This window comes from Limulus polyphemus, unplaced genomic scaffold (assembly GCF_000517525.1).
Source record: "Limulus polyphemus unplaced genomic scaffold, Limulus_polyphemus-2.1.2 Scaffold2312, whole genome shotgun sequence".
Taxonomy (NCBI): domain Eukaryota; kingdom Metazoa; phylum Arthropoda; class Merostomata; order Xiphosura; family Limulidae; genus Limulus; species Limulus polyphemus.
In genome coordinates this window covers 84,752-107,310 of record NW_013667922.1, presented here as the reverse complement: position 1 = coordinate 107,310, position 22,559 = coordinate 84,752, and the positions used below count along the sequence as shown (strand labels likewise).

General features: G+C 33.3%; 1 protein-coding gene across 3 annotated transcripts in view; it reads right to left on the bottom strand.

Moving 5' to 3' along the window:
• Nucleotides 1-22,559, bottom strand: part of LOC106466587 (msx2-interacting protein-like) — a 124,074-nt gene that overhangs the window by 44,820 nt on the left and 56,695 nt on the right. For 2 of the 3 annotated variants that reach the window (XM_013926879.2, XM_022394612.1), the window contains exon 2: nucleotides 15,318-15,599. The exons of the other annotated variant lie outside the window; for it this stretch is intronic. In XM_013926879.2, coding sequence (XP_013782333.1) covers nucleotides 15,318-15,599 — 282 coding nt within the window. The remainder of the gene's footprint in view (nucleotides 1-15,317; nucleotides 15,600-22,559) is intronic. 3 annotated transcript variants of the gene reach the window in all.

Below are 22,559 nucleotides of genomic sequence, written 5' to 3'. Positions count from 1 at the left end.
TGAACTTTGCTCAACATCATGAAAATTAAACCTTATTTTCAATAAGCAATCCTGAAAAATATTTGGGGGTGCTTAACTTTTTTCCAGGTGTATAGTTGCTTAGTGTACTTGGAAAGTTGAAATCTATAATTCGCGCGTGTAATATGTTGGATGATCCTTTATTTATGTTTTTAATTAAAAGAGCAGAATCTGATTTTATTTAACTTATGATGCGATGGTTTACTTATACCCGTTTAATGGCCTCATTCTATTTTTGTTTCATGACTGACTTCGACATGCCGAACTTTAATATGAAACGTGATATACTCTTGAAAGTTGATCTCTGAATCATAAAGTAGAAGAAAAAATAATGTTGAACTAGCATTTCTGGTTTTCACACAATACTAGTAAATCACTCATGAAAATTCACGAGAAACACAAACACACAACGCTGCGCGCCTTGTTTTGAACGACAACTTTCATGTTTTTGTCAATTTTCAATCCTGACAGTTCCCAAAACTTCCTTGACTCCCCCCTCATCTAGGGGATATAAATATTTAGATACTACAAACACACATATATACGGTTTGAATGATCTTTTAAATGCCTTTCATATTTTAAAGTAAATTTCTATGAATTCAGTCCTGAAAAAGATCCCAAATGCAGACTCAGACTTGAATTGTTTTGAAAGGCTCCTTACATTTTAACATATCAATCTTTAAGTGAAATCTGAGAACATCAAAAACCCATGGGCCTCGCGTTTTTGGGGTGCCCCTGACGAATCTTTAAAAAAATGATCTTTTATGTGAAGTTGAAAACCTTAAACCTAAAATTTCAAGTCGCTTTAGCTAAATTGAATAGAAACTCAAAAATCAGTTGAACATAGGTATAAACAATTGAGAACTAATGTACAGATAAAAGAAAAAAAGGAGTTATGTAGGGTACTGTTGTGAACAAAACATTTGTGATTTAATAAAGCGTTGAAATTCTAACAAACTATACAATGCACTGTCAATAATACGTACTTTGGGTTTAAATACAATACTAACAAAGATACCTATCAACGCAGTACTTAAAAATTAATGATATAAATGGGGTTGTTGGCTGCCCCTTCCATTTGTGAGAGACATGGCATATGAACTGATCGTCAAATGCAAAGGAACTTGTGCAACGTGCGGCATTTTACAATTAAACGTAACTTTCATTTGGCGTCGACTTCGTGTATCGACCTCCCCGCTCAAATGAGAATCTCATTCGCAGCATTAAGGCGGTAAAACTTAAATCGAACTGTTCCTCCTATATCAGTAAATGGTCGCTGAATCTTCTCCTACATTGAATGTCAGAAAGTTGCTTATTAATGTTGGTGAACACATACACAGGTTCAGTATATCACCGCAGTGATATGTGTTGGTATTGTATCGTTTAGTAGGTAGGTATCTGAATCTTATTAATGTTGGTGAACACATACACAGGTTTAATATATCATTGGTACATGTTGGTGTTGTATCGTTTAGTAGGTAGGTATCAACACTATCAGATTCCTAGATAACTCGCTTCAATAGTTTAAGAAAAATATTAATAAAAATGAAATGATGAGCAAAGTAGTGAGTTACATAATACACGATAAACCAGACACTAAGTATCTCTCCCCTTTAAACATCATATATAAGAATCTTACAGGCCAAACAGTGCTAGGCTAACTTTAAGACTAAAAATACAGCGTTATTTCAAAAGGGTTTTGTATTTAAAATAGGATTATGTGTATGTGTGTATATGAGTGCTAAGCGGAACTGTATTGTGAATACGGAATAACAGTGCGATCATACATAAGCGAAGCTAGTGAAAATATACGAGTTAATATTACCCCATGAATTGGACATGCCACGAAAAGGTTATGTTAATTAAAACTGCGGACAATGGATAAAATGTAACATACTATGAGTAATGCAACAACGTTACAAAGGTTATTACCTATAATTCAGTAACAGTGCAAAAAAAAAAATTCCCGAGATGGAGGTAGATGTCAATGCTGAACCTGACCTTCCCTGATCCAAAACATGGATCGAATCCCGATGACGAAGGCGTTCCTCCGATTGGAAAAAAGAGTTCTGAATTGAACCTGACCCTCCCAGGTCGCGCACAGCGACCAAAATACCGATTCAGACAAGACGCTTCCTCCGATTGCTTATCTATTTATATTTAATCTGTGAGGCGTCCTCTCGAGTCCATCCACCAAATGTCGTCAAGATTGGTTCTGCTAATTACTCACAACTAATGTCATCATACAGAAAGAAGAACAACTACTTTATACGTACACACACACACACATATATACATACAGAAAAAAACGACAGACTAGAGTGGTACTGTTGTAAACAAACGTTTTAGGATTTAGAGTCTAAAAGACCAACAAACAAAATACGATAGCAGTTAAATTCATTTCAAATTTTTGAGGAAAACTACATTTTTTTTCAACGGTTTGAAACAATAATTTCAATACAGGCCCACTTTTCTTCCTATTGTTTGCCTAATGTTTTACACATACTGTAGGTCTTCGGCATACTTGGATTATGATTCCAATGGTTCATATCCCTCCTCACTTTGGGGCAGTAGGTATGCAAGAAGAATGTTGGTCAAATCCCACTGATCTGTTAGAAAAGTAGCTCAAGGGTTGGCAGTGGGCGTTGTTCACTAACTGTCTATACTTTAGTCCATCAATTCAAAATTAGGTATAATCATGACAAAATAACTTTTTTGTGTAGTTCTGCGTGAAAATTCTCAAACAGATAAATTATTTTTTTATTTAAATAACTAAAGAATCATTCTTTCAGGCTACGTAATACACCAGCAAACTCACAAATAACCAGAAAAAAACGGCAACTTTCTGATTAACAAGGAGTGAAAAAGAACAGATCAGAAAAGAATCAAAATACCTGAAACTTGCCAAATAGTTAAGGTTTTAAAGGATAAATAACTGTGTATAAGTGAACATGTGTTTTGAGAAAAAACCCTGGCATCTGTCCAATTTTTACGTGAATTCAAATAGCAATACTGTAATGAGATTGTTATTGTTTCTGTTCGAAAGAGGGTACTAAATTTGCCACAAGGTCCGAAAAACAAAAACAAATAAGGCGGGAAAAGTTGCGAAGTTTTATTTCTATGTCATTTTGAGTTAATTTTTACTACTTAATGCAGCACTTCTATTTTTAAAACTTAAGGTAAAAACATGTACACAATTCAAGCAAACATTTGAGACTTTTCATTGTACGACGTGGCGGTCTTACTGTTAAACAGATCTTTATAGATTTTCTGTTTATGACTCTCGTACATGAATTGCAAAGAATCTCTTCGTTACGGAGACAGGAAAATAGTTAATTATTTCTTGGTCCAATTTCGCATTCATTGGCCTGCTCATCAATCGTTTTAAAAGTTTAAAATAAAACACAACAGATAGATATGTATGAACCTCTATTTCGCACAGTTCGTTACAAATACTTAAGATAAACTAGTCAATTCAAATTGCGATCGAACGACATTTATAAGAGAGAGAAAGAGAGGGGGGTTGCTGTTAAGCACAAAGCTACGCAAAGGGCTATCTGTAGTAAGCCTGCAAATTTGCCACTAAGGGGGCGACAGAGATAGATCACTGGTAGGAAACAGAATGGGTTGTTTTTTTCAATAAAAGCACCACAAAAGAAAAACATTTCAAGGATTATTACCAACTTTCACAGGGTCGTTTTAAAGATCCCATTTTCAATGCTATAACAAATATCAAGTTATAAAAGTAAAATGACAAATGTAGGTTTCTCAATCTCCAAAAATACATACATTGTATATAAATTTGAAAAATAAATCCCCTCACTCATACTACCGTTTGAATTTCATCTATTTTGTTGTTGTGAAATGGAAACATCTTAAATATTTATCGTTTTCTTGAGAATTCAATATATTACAGTTTCCTCCGAAAAAAGAAAAGCAATATTACTAATAATTTTGTTTCTCGAATTATTCTAAATTTGGGGAAAATGCACTCGCTTGGGGTGGGGGGCAAAGTTGAACCCTAATTTCTACAGAATACATTAAATGTTGATGGTTTTGGACTTCATACATCAATTGCAATAACTATATAAAAGCCAGAGGATTATGAGGAACAACAACCATGAATTTTGACTTTGTATATATTAATATTAGAAATTTCCCATAGCTCATTAACCAGATGTTTTACCTAAAAAATTAAGGCGCCACTGGTTTTCATTCTACTTTTACGAAGTTCAAGTAACGGTGTGCCTTCTTTACACGTACAGGCCTGGCAAGGCCTAGAGGTAAGAGCGCTCGATTCGAAATCTGCGGGTTTCCGGTCCTCATCGCCGAACATGCTTGTCCTTTCAGTTATGAGAGCGTTATAACGTTTTGGTCAATCCCTCTATTCGTTGAAAACAAGTAGCTCAAGAGTTGGTAGTGGGAGGTGTTGACTCGCTGCTAAATTAGGTACGATTAGCGCAAATAGCATCGAGTAGCTTTATGCGAAATTCGAAACAAACCTATATACATAAAAAACAAATTCAGAACAGAAAATAAACTACATTATCGGCAATATATATTTTCACAAGATATACACGCAGTTTGAACCACATCTGGGCTCTCCTAAAATGAAGTTATATTACACTAAGTAGTAGTTTTTGAACTTATGCCATTAAGTTAAGTACTTCTTACACGACCACAAGTACTTCATTTTGGCTGGTATACATACGAAAACAGGAACTTTCCACACAGAAAATCAACAGCTGATCAGATGCAAGTGGCAACACAGAGAGACGGGAGATTGTCCAAATTTCCAAGCAAGCAACAAAATACTAAGTTTTATGTGTATCCGCTTATTGTTAAGCACCGCGGGTTTCGAAATTCAATTTTTAGCTTAGCCACCTGGAAAGGGAGAATGATGAAGGAATGTTACGAAGGCCAAAAAAAAAAGTTACAAGTTATTTAATTGTGTATGGCTTCTATTGATCAGCCGAGAGATAATTTCTCGAGCTATATAATGATATGATGATACATTATCAAAATAACTTTATGTTGACTATTCATAACGAAATAACAGGTCTAAAGAAGAAAACTATGTGGCATTTAGAGATGGACGCCAATAATTAATGTTAGAGGTCCCCATACTTTACACAAGACATGGATAAAGTTCAAATACTCATTATCAATGCGGCGCTATAAATGTCATAAAAAAGTGGTTTGTTGATTTCAGTTATTCGCGCAAAGCTACACAAGGAGTATCTGCGCTAGCTGTCCCAAATTTTCAACCGATAGACTTGATGGAGGTCATCTAGTAAATAGCACTCTTTTTGCAACTCTAATAGAGGGATTTGATCATTACACTTATAACGCATGCCAAGCACAGCCCTAAAGTGTGGAGAGAAATTTTACAGGAACGGGACGCGAGCCATGGACCTTCAAATTCACAATCCGGCACACTAACCACTAGACCATGTTTTTACACTAACATTTTAAACTTTTAGTATATGACAAATTGGTAAAAGTAAATCGTTATCTAATAGTATCAACAGTACTAATGGGTTGACAGAATATCCACACAGAGGGAGAAAAAGTCACACATTTAGTTATTCTGTGATGCTATAATGGAGAGCCGGCTGAATCACTGATGTCAGCACAAAAGTAGACACCCACATAATTTTTATTTGTATTTCGCAACAAACGTATGATGTTTATTTACACGTTTTTCTTCGTTGACGGTAAACAAATAATTAGATATATCAGCCTGAAACCGTACCATGAATTGAAAAGTGTTACTGTACACAACTCAATAGAAAGTCTAAAGTTGCTATTTTACCATATCCTAAACAAGATAAGACTCTTCGTTGGAAGTGTACGGAAAGCTAAAATATATCGCTACTGAAACACATGTGAATGGGAAATTATGTATATTCAGCTGGGCGGAAAAGAGATTACATTGTCATTCTTTAGCTGCTACGCTGCATCACACGTGAATATAGTCGAACAATTCCGGGAGAGGGAGCTCCACCCCTCTAAGGATGTTATACACGTATCGAACCTATGTATCGGCACTTTGGTATTTTAAAAAACTGAAATTTTAAACGAATTACCCCCAATTGGAACCGTCAAAAGAACACAGCGTTTACCAGTAAACCCTAGTTTTTTTTTTTTTCTGTACAGGTTGTAGGTCTAATTAAATAAACCACTGATGTCATCATACCTGAAACCCAGATAATAAAGTCGAATACATAAAGCATCTGTTACAGATGAGCAACGGTATATTCATACTTATATTGTTGAACACATGCTGGTTGGTCTGTGTAATGTGTAATATGATACATGCGACGTCACGCTTAAACAGTTTCTGAATAAAAGTGTGTGTATTTCAATGTGTTGAAAACGTGTCAAAAAACCGAATATTAGAAAAGCTCCCTATATAAAAAAAATAAAATAAAACATTTTCGACTGTAAATAAGTTCCAAGAAACTTAAAGGAACAATGACCAATGCAGTTTAAATTCATTGAATAATAAATTTTCATTGTTTTTACACGGTTTTAGTAGCTGATTAATTAATTCACGCCAGCTCAAAACACTTTAAACAAAAACACGTTTTTTACGGCGCCCGATCGAATTTATCAAGAGCTTTCTGTCACCCAGAACGACTTACAGTCAAGCACGTGGAAAACAAATTTAAAAAAGTTCGTAAGTATTCAACTTTTTTAAAACACCATATCCAAAAACAGTTTTATAAATATGCTTTATAAACAACAATAATAATAAAACGAGTGTGCCTTATTAATTCGCGTGCCTTCAGTTGAATTTTGATTGGTTTGTAACGTAGTTTTTAAACATAAAACTATAAACCAAAGTGTTTACTTTTGGCTCATTTATAGCAATACTATATTATATGTGCTCGAACAATCTAACAACCTAAAACAGAGTCATATCAATTCACTATACGATCTCTTAAGGGCTTTTGAAACATATACTTCTTAATTTTCATTAGTAATTAATTTGCAGCGCCTATTTCGATTTTGTATTTATGACAAAACTGCTAAGACTATCTCCCGTTATTCCTAATTTTGAACTACTCACCAGAGGATAGGCAGCCAGTCAACAGCACTACCACCCACCTTTCACGTTAAGGGCCTGACTGTCACACTTATAACGCACCCACAGTTTAAAGTGCAAGGAATATTTTGAGATATTGCACGGGCCGGAACCTGGCTTAACAGCTCGTAAATCCAGAGTTCTACTACAGAGCCAAACCGCGCCCGTAACTATCTATAAATACTTATCAGTTTCAAATTACTCCAACCTTGAAGATAACATCCTTTTGGTGTTTACATAAGTTTTAGTACACTAATTACTCTCTTGTAATAAACTTAGATATTACTGCTATTCAGTTACAAAATATGTAAAATTAAGCATAGAAACTGAAAGAAATCCCCTCTTGAATAACGTAAAACTTGAGGAATTTAGTACAATGAAAATCAATTTTAGCCCGGACGTTAACGCATAAAATGTGATCTTTTAAACTTTTCTTTTTTCATTACGAATATACGAGTAATTACAAAATATTAAGTTATATAAATATAATCTACACTATTATTTTGAGATATGTTCTTTTCCACCTAAAACAAGTTAGGACTAATTTCTATGGAATGAAGTTATCTTCACGAATTACTTTAAAAGCTATAAACTAATAGCTTAACACATTAGAAGATATAGAAAGACAATAAGCCAAAAGACATTAAAAATTACTTAATGGCAGATTTCAAACATATCTCCATGAAAAAAATATACACAAAAAAAATCAAATCATTAAAAATAGATAACTGCATGCACTTAAATTGTAGTATGTTAAACAAGTGTAAACACAAGGGAAAAATTTCCATCTGAAAATTTTAAGTCCAAATAAAGTTTAAATGTAAAGGTTAATTACAGTAATATGGAGACCTAAGTTATGCACATACTGAATTCCAATAACAAATCTGAACATTTAACGCTACTGAAGTAACTTTATGAACTATATATATATATCACAGAGTATAAAAAAACACTTCAGCAAATACAAATTGAAAAATGCTGTAAAAACATTAACTCTGTTCCACTTATATTAATTTCGCTATTTGCGAATAACCAAATATTGAAAGAAAAGCACATGAAAACCAACTTAATAGTTTTAGCTTAAAGTAATGCGACAGTGGGCTCCAGTTAGGTTCCATATGATAGTGATATTAGTTATTTAAAAGCATTTTTTGGGACTCTTCCTCATACTTTTCAGTTATTAATACTCATTTTAAGCTTGTTTGTATGCACAGTGTTATAAATTGCACTAACAAAAGTACATTAATACTAATGTTTCGATATTACGACATATTTTCTTGCAAAAAAGATAGCTATAGTGTCGTTTTTCTTTCGTTGGTGGATCCAGTCCAATTATTTCCTCCTTTAGTGTTTCTACAAGCTTGGTCACTTGTACACTGTCGTAATTTGTTGTAGGCCGACATATGACGTTAACTGACGTAAAACAAATCAACTTACTTGTACAAAGCAACTCGATAAGCGCGATAGCAAACACAGATCAAAATACTTCACGAAAACACACTAACTGACTCGACTCTTCATCTTAAAAAAACTACATATTTCACAGCTATTTTGAATTTATAATCTAGCTTCCAACATACTAGAAAAAATCTGATGTCACATCCTTAAATCTTTCTAGGTGTTCTGTGCATATCTTATTAAGCGTATTGATCTGAACGTTATCATTAGTATCCGCATCTCCATCTAAAAATACAGCTTTTAGCACTGTCCCCTTCCTCAATTGTGAAGTTCCTTGCACAATTCTAATGTAAAAATAAAACACTACACTAAACTGTCTATTCACAAAGTCTTTTGAAGCCCATTGTAGGAAGATGGGATAGTATCTTGTCCATTTTTGTCACTGGTTGCCCGGCCACTGGGGGAATTCTTCCTGGGCAAGTGGTCGAGTGAATCGACTGGTGGCTCCAACCTTGTATCTTGGAAGCAGTCTCAACCGGAACTACAAGCATCCTCAGCAGCTAGCCATTCTCTTACAGACGTATTTCCAAAAACGACCACAATGTACGATCTTTCACTTGGATTCTATCTTTCTGGATTATGTAAACCACATCAATGATCCTTTTCAGCACAGAATATAGCATATTCCAGCACTTGCTTAACTTTGGAGTTCATTCTTTCTTGTGGTGAGGATTCTACAGCCATACAATGTCACTTCGATGTAATCCAGTGTTATCGGCATTAACATCATCGTGACTCTTACCTCATCTCACCTCATGCAAGGCTGGACAGAATCAATCTTCGTTAGATCTGTACACCCCTTTTCTGCCAATGATGTGTCTCAAGAAACTCACGTGTTGATAGAATGATTCATATTTTTTTGGGTTTCAGTTTAAGGTTCTCTTTCCCCAATCATTCAAGAACCTTCCCTAGCCCTTCATAAGCATTATCAGATATTTTCCCATATGCAATTATGTCATCCAAGTGCACAAGTACAAAGAACAAACTCCTCTAATCATTGAAATGTAGCAGAAGCATCACACAATTCAAATGGTAACATGACAAATTGCCACAATCCACTTCCTATTGGTTCTCAGCAGTAAATCTTAATTATGATTCATATAGAGCATTCAAGGTAGGCTTAATGTTCTTTGATAGGGAAGTACTAACTGTACAACCTCACATCTTGCAATGTCCTACCCACATTTGACTTGAATATTATTGTTTGTTGTATCCATGGTCCTAATGATTAGATCTTTATTCTTTAGGTCTACTAGAGTTGTACTGATAATTAATTCCATCAGGACACGCTGGAGTGTTTGGTTCTATTACGGTCCACTCACTGGATGTAAATTTATTTTTCTCAAGTTCTGGTATAAGTACTTCACTCCCTCAGTGTACAATGACAGCTCTTCAGCTTGTCACAGGAAGTCCAATCTCTGTTGTAGTTATTACCATGCAGTGCACAGAGATTTCCTGGTCATATACTGTGAAGCTATTTGAAGCTACACTAACCTTGTTTCCATGTATCCACATGAAGCACTCTTCCTCCTTGTTAATTACTCGCTCATTATGAGGCATAGGGAAGTTTCCTACAATAAGGGTGATTTCTAATTTTCGTAATTTTTAGTGTCATGAACGGAGTAGTCTAAGAAGGTCGGTCCTTCAGTAACAGGTGGCACAGCAGTAGTGGTAGAAAGTGTAAACCAAATATGTTCTCCTATTCTGTACTTTGTAGCAGATGAAATTACAGGCAGGAACTCCCGAGCTATTTCAGTAAGAAGTTTGCCTGGTTTAATCTTCAAATAATTCCTTTCCCAGAAATGGTATTCTGTCAATGATGTTCTTTTCAACCTCGGTGATGCTCTTTTCCACCTTGTTGATATTTTTATTTTTGTATGTCTTCAATTTTATTATCACATCTGATTTCTTCACTGTTTGTTGAATAATCCTCCTGTATGTCCCTTGTAGCTTCATCGATCTTTTGTTCAATAAGATTTTTTTTTCCATCTTAATTCTTCTTTAGATAATATGTCTTTTTCTCTTAACTCCTCCTATAAATTCCTGTGTGTATCTTCAAATTTTCTGTCCTTGTTCTTCCTGGTATTCTTTGAATTTTCTATTTCTTTTTTCTTCTTCTTATAATTTCCTTTCTCTTCCTTTTTCAGCTTTAAATTTTCTATCTCATTCTTCCTATTAATTTTTTTTTCTGTAGATATCTTCCTGATATTGTCTAAGTAATTTCATTATCTCAATTAATGCTTCACTCTCACCCTTTGGTTGTCATCTTCTACAATCAAAGATATGTTTCAAGTATTCAAGTTATATTATATTTTAACCAAAATAATACCTCTCTTTCGACATCAGTCGAGTAAGATTGTTCTTTCGTTAGCGCGTTCTCTTAAACTATATGGCGAAAAGAAATTCAAAGTCCAGTCAATTTAAGCTATTAGAAATTAGTTCATGTCATCCTTTAACGTTTCTAGAAGTTTGAACAATTGTACGCTGTCATAAATTGTTACAGGCCGTCGTTACAAGTGAGGATAACAAACGTATAACAAATAAACTTACTTGTTTGTTTGTTATGGATTTCGCGCAAAGCTACACGAGGGCTATCTGCGCTAGCCGTCCCTCATTTAGCAGTGTAAGACTAGAGAGAAGGTAGCTAGTCATCACCACCCACCGCCAACTCTTGGGCTACTCTTTTACCAACGGATAGTGGGATTGACCGTAACATTATAACGCCCCCACGGCTGAAAGGCCGAGCATGTTTGGTGGGATGGGGATTCGAACCCGCGACCCACAGATTGCCGGGCAACTTGCTTGTACAAAGTAAATCAATAAGTGTGATAGCAAACATAGATCCAAATATTTCACACACACACACAAAAAAAAAAACACTGGCTGGTTCAGTGTAACTTTAAAAATATAACTTATAACAATATATGTGTATTATTTTTTCTATCCGTGAAGATCAATGTAAGTATGAAGAGAAAATATAAAGACGTTTTCCAGATAACTATTACTTGGTGGAGTGCATCCTGAAATTTGTCATCTCAAGTTTTGTGTGATTGCGGCTTATTTGTGTTGTTATTTAGAAAACAAAAAGGCTAAAGCTAAAAATGCAAATAAAATAACAATCCAAAATACGATTATTATATTGGGGATTCTTTACATAAAAGCCAGCACATCATATAAAATATTTTATGAAGTGAATTAATAATATAGGGCACTACTTAACACAATGCAATCTTTTCAAAATGTACCAAACCAGAAAGTCAATATCAAACATTATTTGAAACGAATCTCTATGAAGCACAAGTAGAACTTTGTTTGGTATTTCAAATCTGTTTACTTGAAAAAAAATGTATCATTAAATTGAAATAAAATTTGCTTCCAGTAATAAGGAATGTGAATCGGATATAGTTAAATATATCAGTGTAGTGCTAATACAAATACCAAAATTATAATTATCTTACGGATAGTACGAACATCGTTTTTGTAAAATCTGAAGACTACACACTATTCTAAAGAAATTGTGTCAACGAATTAAGCTGTAATTATAATTTCCTTTTTTTTTTCTAACCTTTGTTTTCAAGACATTACCAGTTATAGTTTACGTATCCATGAAAATAACGCAAAGAAGAAACTTTTTTAAGTATATTTCTGGCGTTTAAATCATTGTTAATGTTTTTGAAAATTAGACTAAGTCTGACTTACAAATACTGCCAACTTTATGGCATTGTTCTGGTGTACAGCCCTTTTTTTGCAAGCTGGCGAAGAATGATGACGAGTACAGTTGTCATAAGACATAGTATTAGGCCTACATATTTAAACACTACATTCTTTATCTAGGGACTAGATGAAGAATGTAGTATTTAAAAATAGGCCTAATACTAACGAATGTATTATGACAAGTATAATTGTAACTTTACGGTACTGTTCAATATCTAGGCCTAAGTTAACTTATAAGTACTTTAACTTCTTTGTTCTGAAAACATTCCTACCTCCACTTCATTAAAATGGGAAAAAAGCGTAACGTTTGATGATAACATATAATTTTTATTTTTTCTAAATACAAATTTTCAAGATACTGTTCACCTATAATTATTTTATTATTACGCGTTAATAATTAAGCTGATAGTTGTTTTCTTTAAATGTTCGATTTGGGTGTTTCTCGAAAGGAAAAATTAAAATAAGCTTAATAAAGAACGTTGTAGAATTGCAGATAAAACTGTTAGTTTATAAAAGGTTTATGACAAGAAATGTTAAAGAATGTCAATAAAGTATTAGAATAGTCAATATCAAGGATTAGTCATTAACTAGTTCGTAAATCTACAGTTTTGGTGTTAAGATTAGGCTAAGCAGTTTTAATACTAGTAATAAACGACCATATAACACCAAATTTGTTATTTTTCTTTAAGCAGACACTCAAAGTTTCGCTTTACAGCTTCTTCAGGAGCGTTCCACCAAAACATAAACCGTAACCGACAGTACAAAGCTACAATTGCAATTGAAGTTTTGTACTGTCAGTTACGGTTTGTGTTTTAGTGGTACAATTCTAAAGAAGCTATAAAGCGAAACTTTATGTTTCCAATGAAAGAAATATAACAAATTTGGTGTTATAAGGTCGTTTATTACCAGTATTCAATTGTCTTTTATACACTAATATGCACTGAATAAATTAAATACTAACTAGTTTTTTTTTATTAATCTAAACAAGCCTGCGTTAGATCAGTGCAGTTAAAAAAAACATTACTTTTTACAGTTTCATGGAGAAAAATTTATAAGCTTTGCATTTTATTAAACACTAATGATAAGTATTTATAATATCAAAAGAAAATAAAATCCATGATTAAAAAAACTATTTTACTGCAGGCGTTACAATATTTGATGAAACTTTAGAAATCATGACAAAAAAGTAATATTCTTAATGTGACTTGAATAAAAGTTACTCTTCTCCAAGACACTCAGTTTCAGGAACTGTACTTGTAGATGTACATATACATAGGTATACTTAGGTCTACACATGTTAACTTATAAGTCACTGTAGTTTCACTTCAATACTAGGTCAGAGACGGCCAATGCTCCATTTTCAAGCCCATCCTATAATTGCTTACAAAGGCTTATAGTAGCTGCTGCCTGTTATCAATATAAAACCATTAAATGTTTTATAATTTTAATCAGTCATATATAACACTGAAGATTCAGTTCTGAATATCGGTAAATTGCCTGAAAAATAAAAACATAAGTATACATGCATTACTTTGAGGTTTGAGTTATCCATTACTGGAGTTACTTCAGTTTCAGTAGACAATCTAAGCTCAAGGTGATATGTTATTTGGAAAAAAAGGTTATAAAACTCAAATTAGAACACCTAAATAAAAATTATTAAAATCATTTTGTGCAACATTTCGGGCACACTGTCTTTACTGCCACACGAAAGGCGTCTGCCCAAAACGTTGCACAACACTATAAAAAGTTTTTCGTGTAAATTTATTCTTTGTTATCTTTATCGAAGTTTTTCTTCTCACGTCTTGCTGAACAATTCATTCAATAAGTGATATTTTATTGATAATTTTCTTCTACTTTTACCAGGAGAGAGTACTTTTATAACTATCATTTGAAGTTAAAATTCTCACGCTGTATCACAAGGTATATTAGTTATTGTAGTTGACATTCTTAAAAGTTTTTGCTTACCTGCATTTCGTATAGTTATATATAAAATGCATAATGGAGAAAGTTACAAAAAATACGCTTTCTTCAAAAGTTTGTTCGTATTCTACTCTAACACCATTCACACATTTTATAATTTAAATACATATGTAAATGAATAATCAGTAATGATAACGACCAACCAACACCAAAATAAATTTCACTGTTCACATACTTAACACAGTTCCTTAATTAACTGAACATAATCAGTTTTCACATAACTTTTATATATTTTGCATCGATCCACTCTTCGCAATATCAAACATCACTGCAAAAGTTTTCTGAAGTCTGCGATGACACTTGTTTTTTAATCTTGTATAAAAAAAAACAATAACAATGGGAAAATTTAAGGCTTGAAGAGGCGACAAAAATTAGAATATCCACGTAGTAGACATTGTTCTCCACGGTTCAGTGAATCCAACACACGTAATCAACCTGTATGAGTATCCTAAACGTTCAACTACAATGTTGTATCTCAGGGTAAAAACAATAGAGTATTTTTTTTTTGATCCATTGATAAAATAACGTACACTCACAGCATTTCAATTTCCATTATAATGGCTTCTGTGTTAAAAGTTCACTAAAAACTAATACACGTTTCGTTGATCAGGTAACAGTACAATCAGAAAAGGAAATTATTATATAAGTAATTAGGGTACATAAAAATCAAGACTGTATACAGTTTAGACATGGCTACTTTGTTAAGTACTTTTTAATTGATCAAAGTAAAACTGTAATTAAAAATGTCTAGGACTTTCAGCACTACACATTTTCTACCATCTACGAACAATGGTATCTCTTATACAGCCACTTACTGCAAAAGCATGTCGCAAAAACTAGCATATTTGCGGTACTCTAGCTATTTTAAAACACGATTTGTAATATATATTTGTTACCTTCCAACAACGTTTGTTGACACCTTTGTTTAACTCATTCAACAGTTTAAATAATGAGATTTATAGATACAGTAAAAGCAACAACAAAACATTAATGTGAAGGTTTAAAAAAAAGAAAATTAATTAAAGCGTTATAGTGACGACACTAACTAGTAACTTACCAGTGTGCATATCTTGGTGCTCTTGGTGTAGTATATGGAGGCGCACCAGGTCTACCTAAAGCGTCATCTTTCTCGTGAATGTAAATACAAGTAGCAGAACTGGCCGCACTAGACACTGGGGGTTCATAATAATCAGTTTTTAACGTCCTTTCGTCAATTTTATTATCTGCATTGTGCGCTTTGGCAGCAGAGCGAATGTCTATAAATGCTACAGTTGCGGCCACCGTTGGCGTGTCTTCATCCTTTTTAGACAAAATCTTCACACTCTGCACCTTCCCATATCTAAAAAGACAAGTGGAAAAAAGGCAGAGAAATGGCATAAGTCATACATCACACTTTTTTAGTTTTGTTCTTACTATTTCACAAAGTTTGATCATTAGTTCTAATAAAGTTATACATCATACGGCGCCCTACATACGATCCAACATTTCCGATAACTACGAGTGATAAAAAATTAAAAAAAAAGGTTGGATTCATTTAAAATTTTACCTTATTAATTTGAATCAATACACCTTCTACTTGATTAAATACTTAATACTATTATACACAGTGACTTTTTTTCTCCTTTGATGTTGCCAGTTTCTTGGTATGTTCTGGTGCTTTGTTATTTCATCTATGCCAGAGTTCCTACAAATTCGAAACCCAGCTGTGTAGCTAAGCAGTTTTGTAGGACTCATGCTCAACTGGGGGATGGGAATTGTTAATCATTTCAGTGGAATCTAGCAATACTCTTAACAAATAATTTAAAAATAAAAATATGTTTAATTGTGTCTTGTTCTACGCCACACCGATAACTGGAATAAAGTAATCCTTTTCCTTCATCGCTTTGTTTGATATGATAAAACCTTCATTAAGCTCGTATTTTATGCTAAAGTTTTGAAAAAAAAAGTGTTGAATAGTGTTGTTTCAAAAGCTTACTTGGTATTCGCAGGCTCAATGTGAAATATTTTGATTCATTTACTTGTCGTCCAAAATGTTTTTAATACAGATTAGATTTTCTGACACTGTAAAATTATTTATTCAGCTAACACGTTTGCTTTTGATTTGTCTGAGAAAGAGTACTTTATCAAATTATTATACATCATACGAAGTTTCATAACTAATAAGCTACTGGTAATATTTATCAGATAATCGGCCAATTCAATCGTCGACTTTTTCTATCGAAAAGCTTTATTAAACTGCCTTTAATGTTAATAAGGTACAAAATCAATAGCACAATAAACAACGTCAGCTGTTTGTTAGTTTGTTTTGAATTTCTAGTAGAGCTACAAGAGGGCTATCTGCCTAATTTAGCAATAAACGAAGAAGGTAGCTAGTCATCACCACCCACCGCCAACTCTTGGACTACTCTTTTACCAACGAATAGTCACATTATAACGCCCCCACGGCTGAAAGTGTGAGCATGTTTGGTAGGATGGGGATTCGAACCCGCGACCCTAAGATTGTGAGTCGAGCGCCCTGATCACCTGGCCATGCGGGCCAACAGCTCAAATTAGAAAAAAACGATGGATAGATAAATAGATAGACTAGTAATGTTCCATCATATGACTTTTACAAATAGTAAAATAACTGAAAAATGAAAGATGGCAAAAGAAGATCAAATAGGATCTTTATTGGATGTGTGTTATTAATAGCGAATTAGCTGTATACGTAAATCTGTTTTGTTTTTCAACCAGACAAAAAATAAATCGAATATAATAATTCTAGCTTATAAATTTGTAATGTAATTGATTTTGTAGATCTCTCAAGTTCAGGTGTCCGAGTGGGTAGATTACAAACTCCCTGATTAATAATACTATATCACTTATAGATATATATATTTTAGAAATTCGTTCAGTCTGGTCCAAAGCATTTGTTTTTTCGCAGCTGTTCAGTGCAAATACAAACACGTGTTTTTGTATAAATAGATATTATTCCTTAATTGATAATTGTGGTATTGGAATAAAATAAACTAGCTAAAATACACTTAATAACGGTATCATATTAGAAAGCATGTTAATTTTATTATACATAGTTTATGTGATGAACAAAGACTCGCTAACAAAATCGATACATAAGGAGCCAATAATTCGTGTGACTAGAATAATTTTTTCCACAGCAGTTCACTCAACACACGCACACAAAATGACATAAAAAATCCAAGACTTGTAATGTTTGAATGAGCTGACAGATGGTCCAAATATCGCATCATATTGAGTAATTTGATGTTTTTACACCTATTACAAACTTTCAGCGTAAAGAGCTAATTCATTTTCTATGTAAAATGCATAGGAGATCCCAGCAATAATTAGTGGGATTAATTACAATACCGTTTAGCTAATGGAACCAACAAAATAATGGACAGAAGCAAATGAGTGCATAAACAGTTTGGAAAAATGGATTTAAAAATCGGTGAGGCCCATGTTTGAATAGGCTGAATGATGTAAACACTTCGAAACAAGTTAATACATTCGCTATTTTTAGTAATTGATTCGTCTTTGAAAAATTACGTTATCGTGTACAACTTTTCGTTTCATATATTAAGACAGGTGTGTTACTTAGGCTTACTAATGCACGTTGCACCACAGTTATCGCTTTTTACATTATGAAAGACAAATTACATGCCGTGGTTTTGTTTGTTATATGACATCGGATACTTTTGTGTTTACTTGGTTATCTCTCCGTATATGCCTAACATGTAAAAACAACCTTACGTTTTCTTACTGTTTAACAAAAATCTAATTAAATTGTCTCATTACAAAACTACCAAATGTCACAAAACAATTTAACTTAAACTGACTTTACTATTAATTCATCTGAATCACACTAAAAAAAAAAAGGCAATGATATTAGTTTCACACCCTAATGATCGGTATGAGTTGCACTTTAATTACCAACTAGTTAAAATTTCACTTTTAATACAATAGTCGACAAATAACGTGACACTCTTTAACACTTCTTCATTAGGTTGTAACTTACTCATTGCAGTCGTAGCCAATTGTCCTTACTTATTTGGTTAGAAATAATATGCTATATTAAAGAAATGCAATTTATCTTTTCTTTAATCATTTTTATATGTGAAATATTTCAAACGCACAGGGGACAAAAGTTTTGCTGGAAAACACCTTACATTTTAATCTCATAGAAAAATTCTTTGGAAAGAAAATAATAATTTCACGACAACAGTCTCTAATGCTGACCACTATAATTACGCTTTGGACACACACGGGAGTCAAAATCTGAAAACAAAATTGCACAGTGAGAGGGGAGAAGTCGCAAACAAAAGAAATCTTTTTTTGGTTCTTAATGCCAGAGGGTCCATCTTTTAATATTTCAGCCTATCTGGCGACAGGCACCGCCTCTCTGCGCACTCGAAACCCCGAGTTGCCTTGGCAACATGTACAGGTAAACGTCATAATGATGAAGGTTCACTGTTACACACAGATACATTTTTTTCACCTGCCACGAGGCTCACGAGAGAAATGACACAAATGATAGCCAAGAACAACTGCTGCACGAAAGCTGGCAAAAAGCCAGATTTTATGTTCTCTTGATCTATCATTCGTTGGTTAAGAATAGCAGATGATTGCAAGAATGTAACACGAATGTTTCTACCAAATGTCGCAACACACAAATACACCAACAAAGGGCCTAACATTCATAATACACTCTAAGTGTGATGTGTAAATAAACATGAAGGATTTTTGGCACTAGCGAACCCATACGTAACTATTATCGCCTATTACATAAAAATTAAAAATACAGAAAACTTCCAACAGCACCAAAAGCCAAAAATAAAACTTGAAAATAAATTATTCTTTTATCGACACAAATAATCAACAAATTAAATAGGCTTAGCAGTTTAAAATAAGAAATGAAGTAATTAGTTATAATACAATATAAATCTTTAAATAGTTATTACCTCTGTATCATCTATACATAATTTGTTCAAGTGTGAGCGAAAAAAGCGTGTGTTTTTAAATATAAACTTAAACATATAATGCTAAGCGTGGTACTTGCCCGTTACGCAAAGGGCCTAAATGAAGGAAGGGTAGTAACTGATATTTATTATCATTTTCTACGTTTACAGAGCATATGGACAATAACCTCCTGTGTGAGTAATTGTTTTAGTTCAGATACCAATTAACGCCAACTTCCGATAAGAGGAAGATACTCAGAGCGGAACTAAAAATCAACCCGTTAAATATACTTTCTTAAGTTCTTACTTATAAAGATTAGAATGTAGTTTGATCAATTGGGTACTCTCGCTGTTAACGATGTTTTTGGCAGTAATGTTTGCTTTGATCATTAAACTAAAGTTCACTATGTTACAGTTTTAAACTACTGTACAAAATTTGTTTCCTTTTTGCTTTGTTTCACTTGATGCAACAGCTTGTTTTTTGTTGTTGTTTTGCAGTTCTTGTATCAAAGTGTGTTATCTCAGTTCCTGCAATAGTTTTCTCACATCTTCACACACTGACATTACCATATTATTTTTACACACTGAAATTCTTAAGTATTATCACATTTCCACACTCCGGCACAATCGCATCTTCACACAAGTTATTCGATGGTTAGGAAATACGACTTTCGAAGATTTCTGTGCTTATCATTTATCTGAACTCTTTAATTCCACTGGAGAAACGAAAGAATTGCAAGTCATTACTTGAAATTAAAGAGTGCACTCAAAAGTTCCACCAAGTGTTATGGCGGATCCATATTTTACACTTTTAAAACTGAAAAATCATTTTTTTGTAACTTTATGCTAACCCTTTCGTAAAGAATTCGCCGATATTAATATTGCATTTTTATTACATATACCCACTTGTGATCCTTAATGACACCTATATACTATCCTATATACACCACCCACTGATAACATTAAAACTTCACTATTCCATATCACACCTCGCAATTCTATACATTCATTTTACGACATATATATATATATATACATATATATATATATATATATACATACATACACATTCAATAAACTTAGTTTCACTCATATATACACCACCCACTGATAACATTAAAAACTTCACTATTCCATATCACACCTCAACACTATGGCAATTCTATACATTCATTTTACGACACACACACACATATACACAATATATATATACATTCGATAAACTTAGTTTTACTTCTCGTTAAGCACAAAACTACACAATGGGTTATCTTGTTTTGCTCACCACAGGTATCGAAACACAGTTTTTGTTTCAATAAACTACTAACTTGTAATATAATAACAGTACCGCAATTAATTGAAGCGATATGAAATTTCATACGACAATAAATACTTTTATAATTACACTGCAACATCATTATCCACCAGCACATAGGAATTGTCATGTCTCCCAACGGCGCTACAATGCCTTTTTACACATTGAAATTTTTAAATCCTAAAACCCCAAAGTTATCAAGCTCTAGAAAAATTACATTGTTGAATCTCCACGCTCCACACAATCATATCTTCTTTACACATTAAAACTTGCAACTTCACATAATGACAATATCACTTTTTTTTTTTTTTTATACATCGAAAGTCTTAAATCCTTACTAACTATAAAGTTACCACTTACACTGTACCCTATTTTGAAAAGTGGGATAGTAGAAGCAGTATATTTAGGTGTCTATCAAGAAGTGCTTAAGAACTGCGACACTTTCCTCATTTGAAGAATAATGATTATGGAAGTGCTACTTTTAAGTTTTTCCTATATCTCTCTTCAAAACTCTTAGCGACAGATGAAATATACGGGGACTAAGCCCCATGTCATGAATGGCATCAATAAAAACCACATTGTCTAACACAACTTTAGAATGAATGCACTGAAACATGATTTTGTATGCAAAACCAATACTAACCCTTAGGCATGTTGATTTTTTGTTGATGATTTGTTTTTAGCTTTTGAGCTTAAGATTTTATACACTCTTAACACATTTTAGCTCCCTTGCTTTTGTAAGAAATAAACACAAGCAGGAGATGTAGCTCTATTCACAACAAAGATCAAATAAAACCCCACTGCCCAATTTTAAAAAAAAACTTTCATATATTATCACATTTAAAATCAATATGGATACAATATATTGGGTGATTATAAAGAAAACCTCATAATTATAACGTTTTTTTAACAAATCCTCCAATTTCAACATTACGAGATTGAAAATTTGAATAAAATGCGTATCTGCAGGATAACTGGGAGGATCAATGAACACGGTTCAAAAAAGGCAACGCTTGCTTTATTCAGGTACAGGCTTGATACCCTGTTTTAGAATGATAAAAAGCCGACAGAAAATTGCCTGTAGCAGTTGTTGCAACACTGTACCATGTCCAGACTTTCTTGAATAACACTTATGGTATTTAGTTACTCTAGAAAAAGGAAAAATTAAAGCAATGCTAATTTGCCAGAAAAGCTATTTAGATCTGGAGTATAAAATAATTTTGAAATGCACTGTACCATTTCCAAACTTTCTCGAATAAAATCTATAATTCTCAATGTGTCTCTGGGGAAATTTTGTTCTCCTAGCAGTAGTAGTTTTAAAATTACAGAGGCCAACATTTGCGGGCGAATGCAACATTTCTCCCCCACGTCATCTCAACATGGCCAATTTTGACACCATAAAAATCGTTAAAAACACAGAAAAATTAAAAACTGTCTATATCACTGCTTGCGACTTGCAATAATGTATCTTTGTACCATATCTCATGTTAGTTGGTTGAGAAATTGAGCATAAGACAAAAAGTTTGGACCTGCAAAAAGTATCTTTGTACCAAATCCCATGTAAATTGTTCGAAAAAAGTTAGCAACTAACCAAAACCCCTAAAATTTTAACCTTCTGACCACCATAAAATGACCAAAAATAAGCATATTCCGTATTTCTGTATGTGTATGGGACCTGTAAATAAGTATCTTTGTACCAAACCCCATATAAATTGGTTAAAATACGGTAGAGTAATGGTAAAAAAAAACTCTAAAATTATGCATTTTAATTATCAATGTGTAGGATCTGTAGAAAAGTATCTTTGTACCAAATGTCATGCAAATAGGTCAAAATATGGCCGACTAATTAAACAAATAACCCTAAATTATACTTTTGTGTGAGCTCTGCCCCCCCCCCCCCCAGGACTCAAAATAGTCAAATCCAATCCAATATACATTTTGGGGTTGTTTGACTTTTGACCCCATAAAATCATTAAAAAGACCTAAATCAAATAAATGAAAAAAATAATGAGCGTACTGTACCAAGGTATAA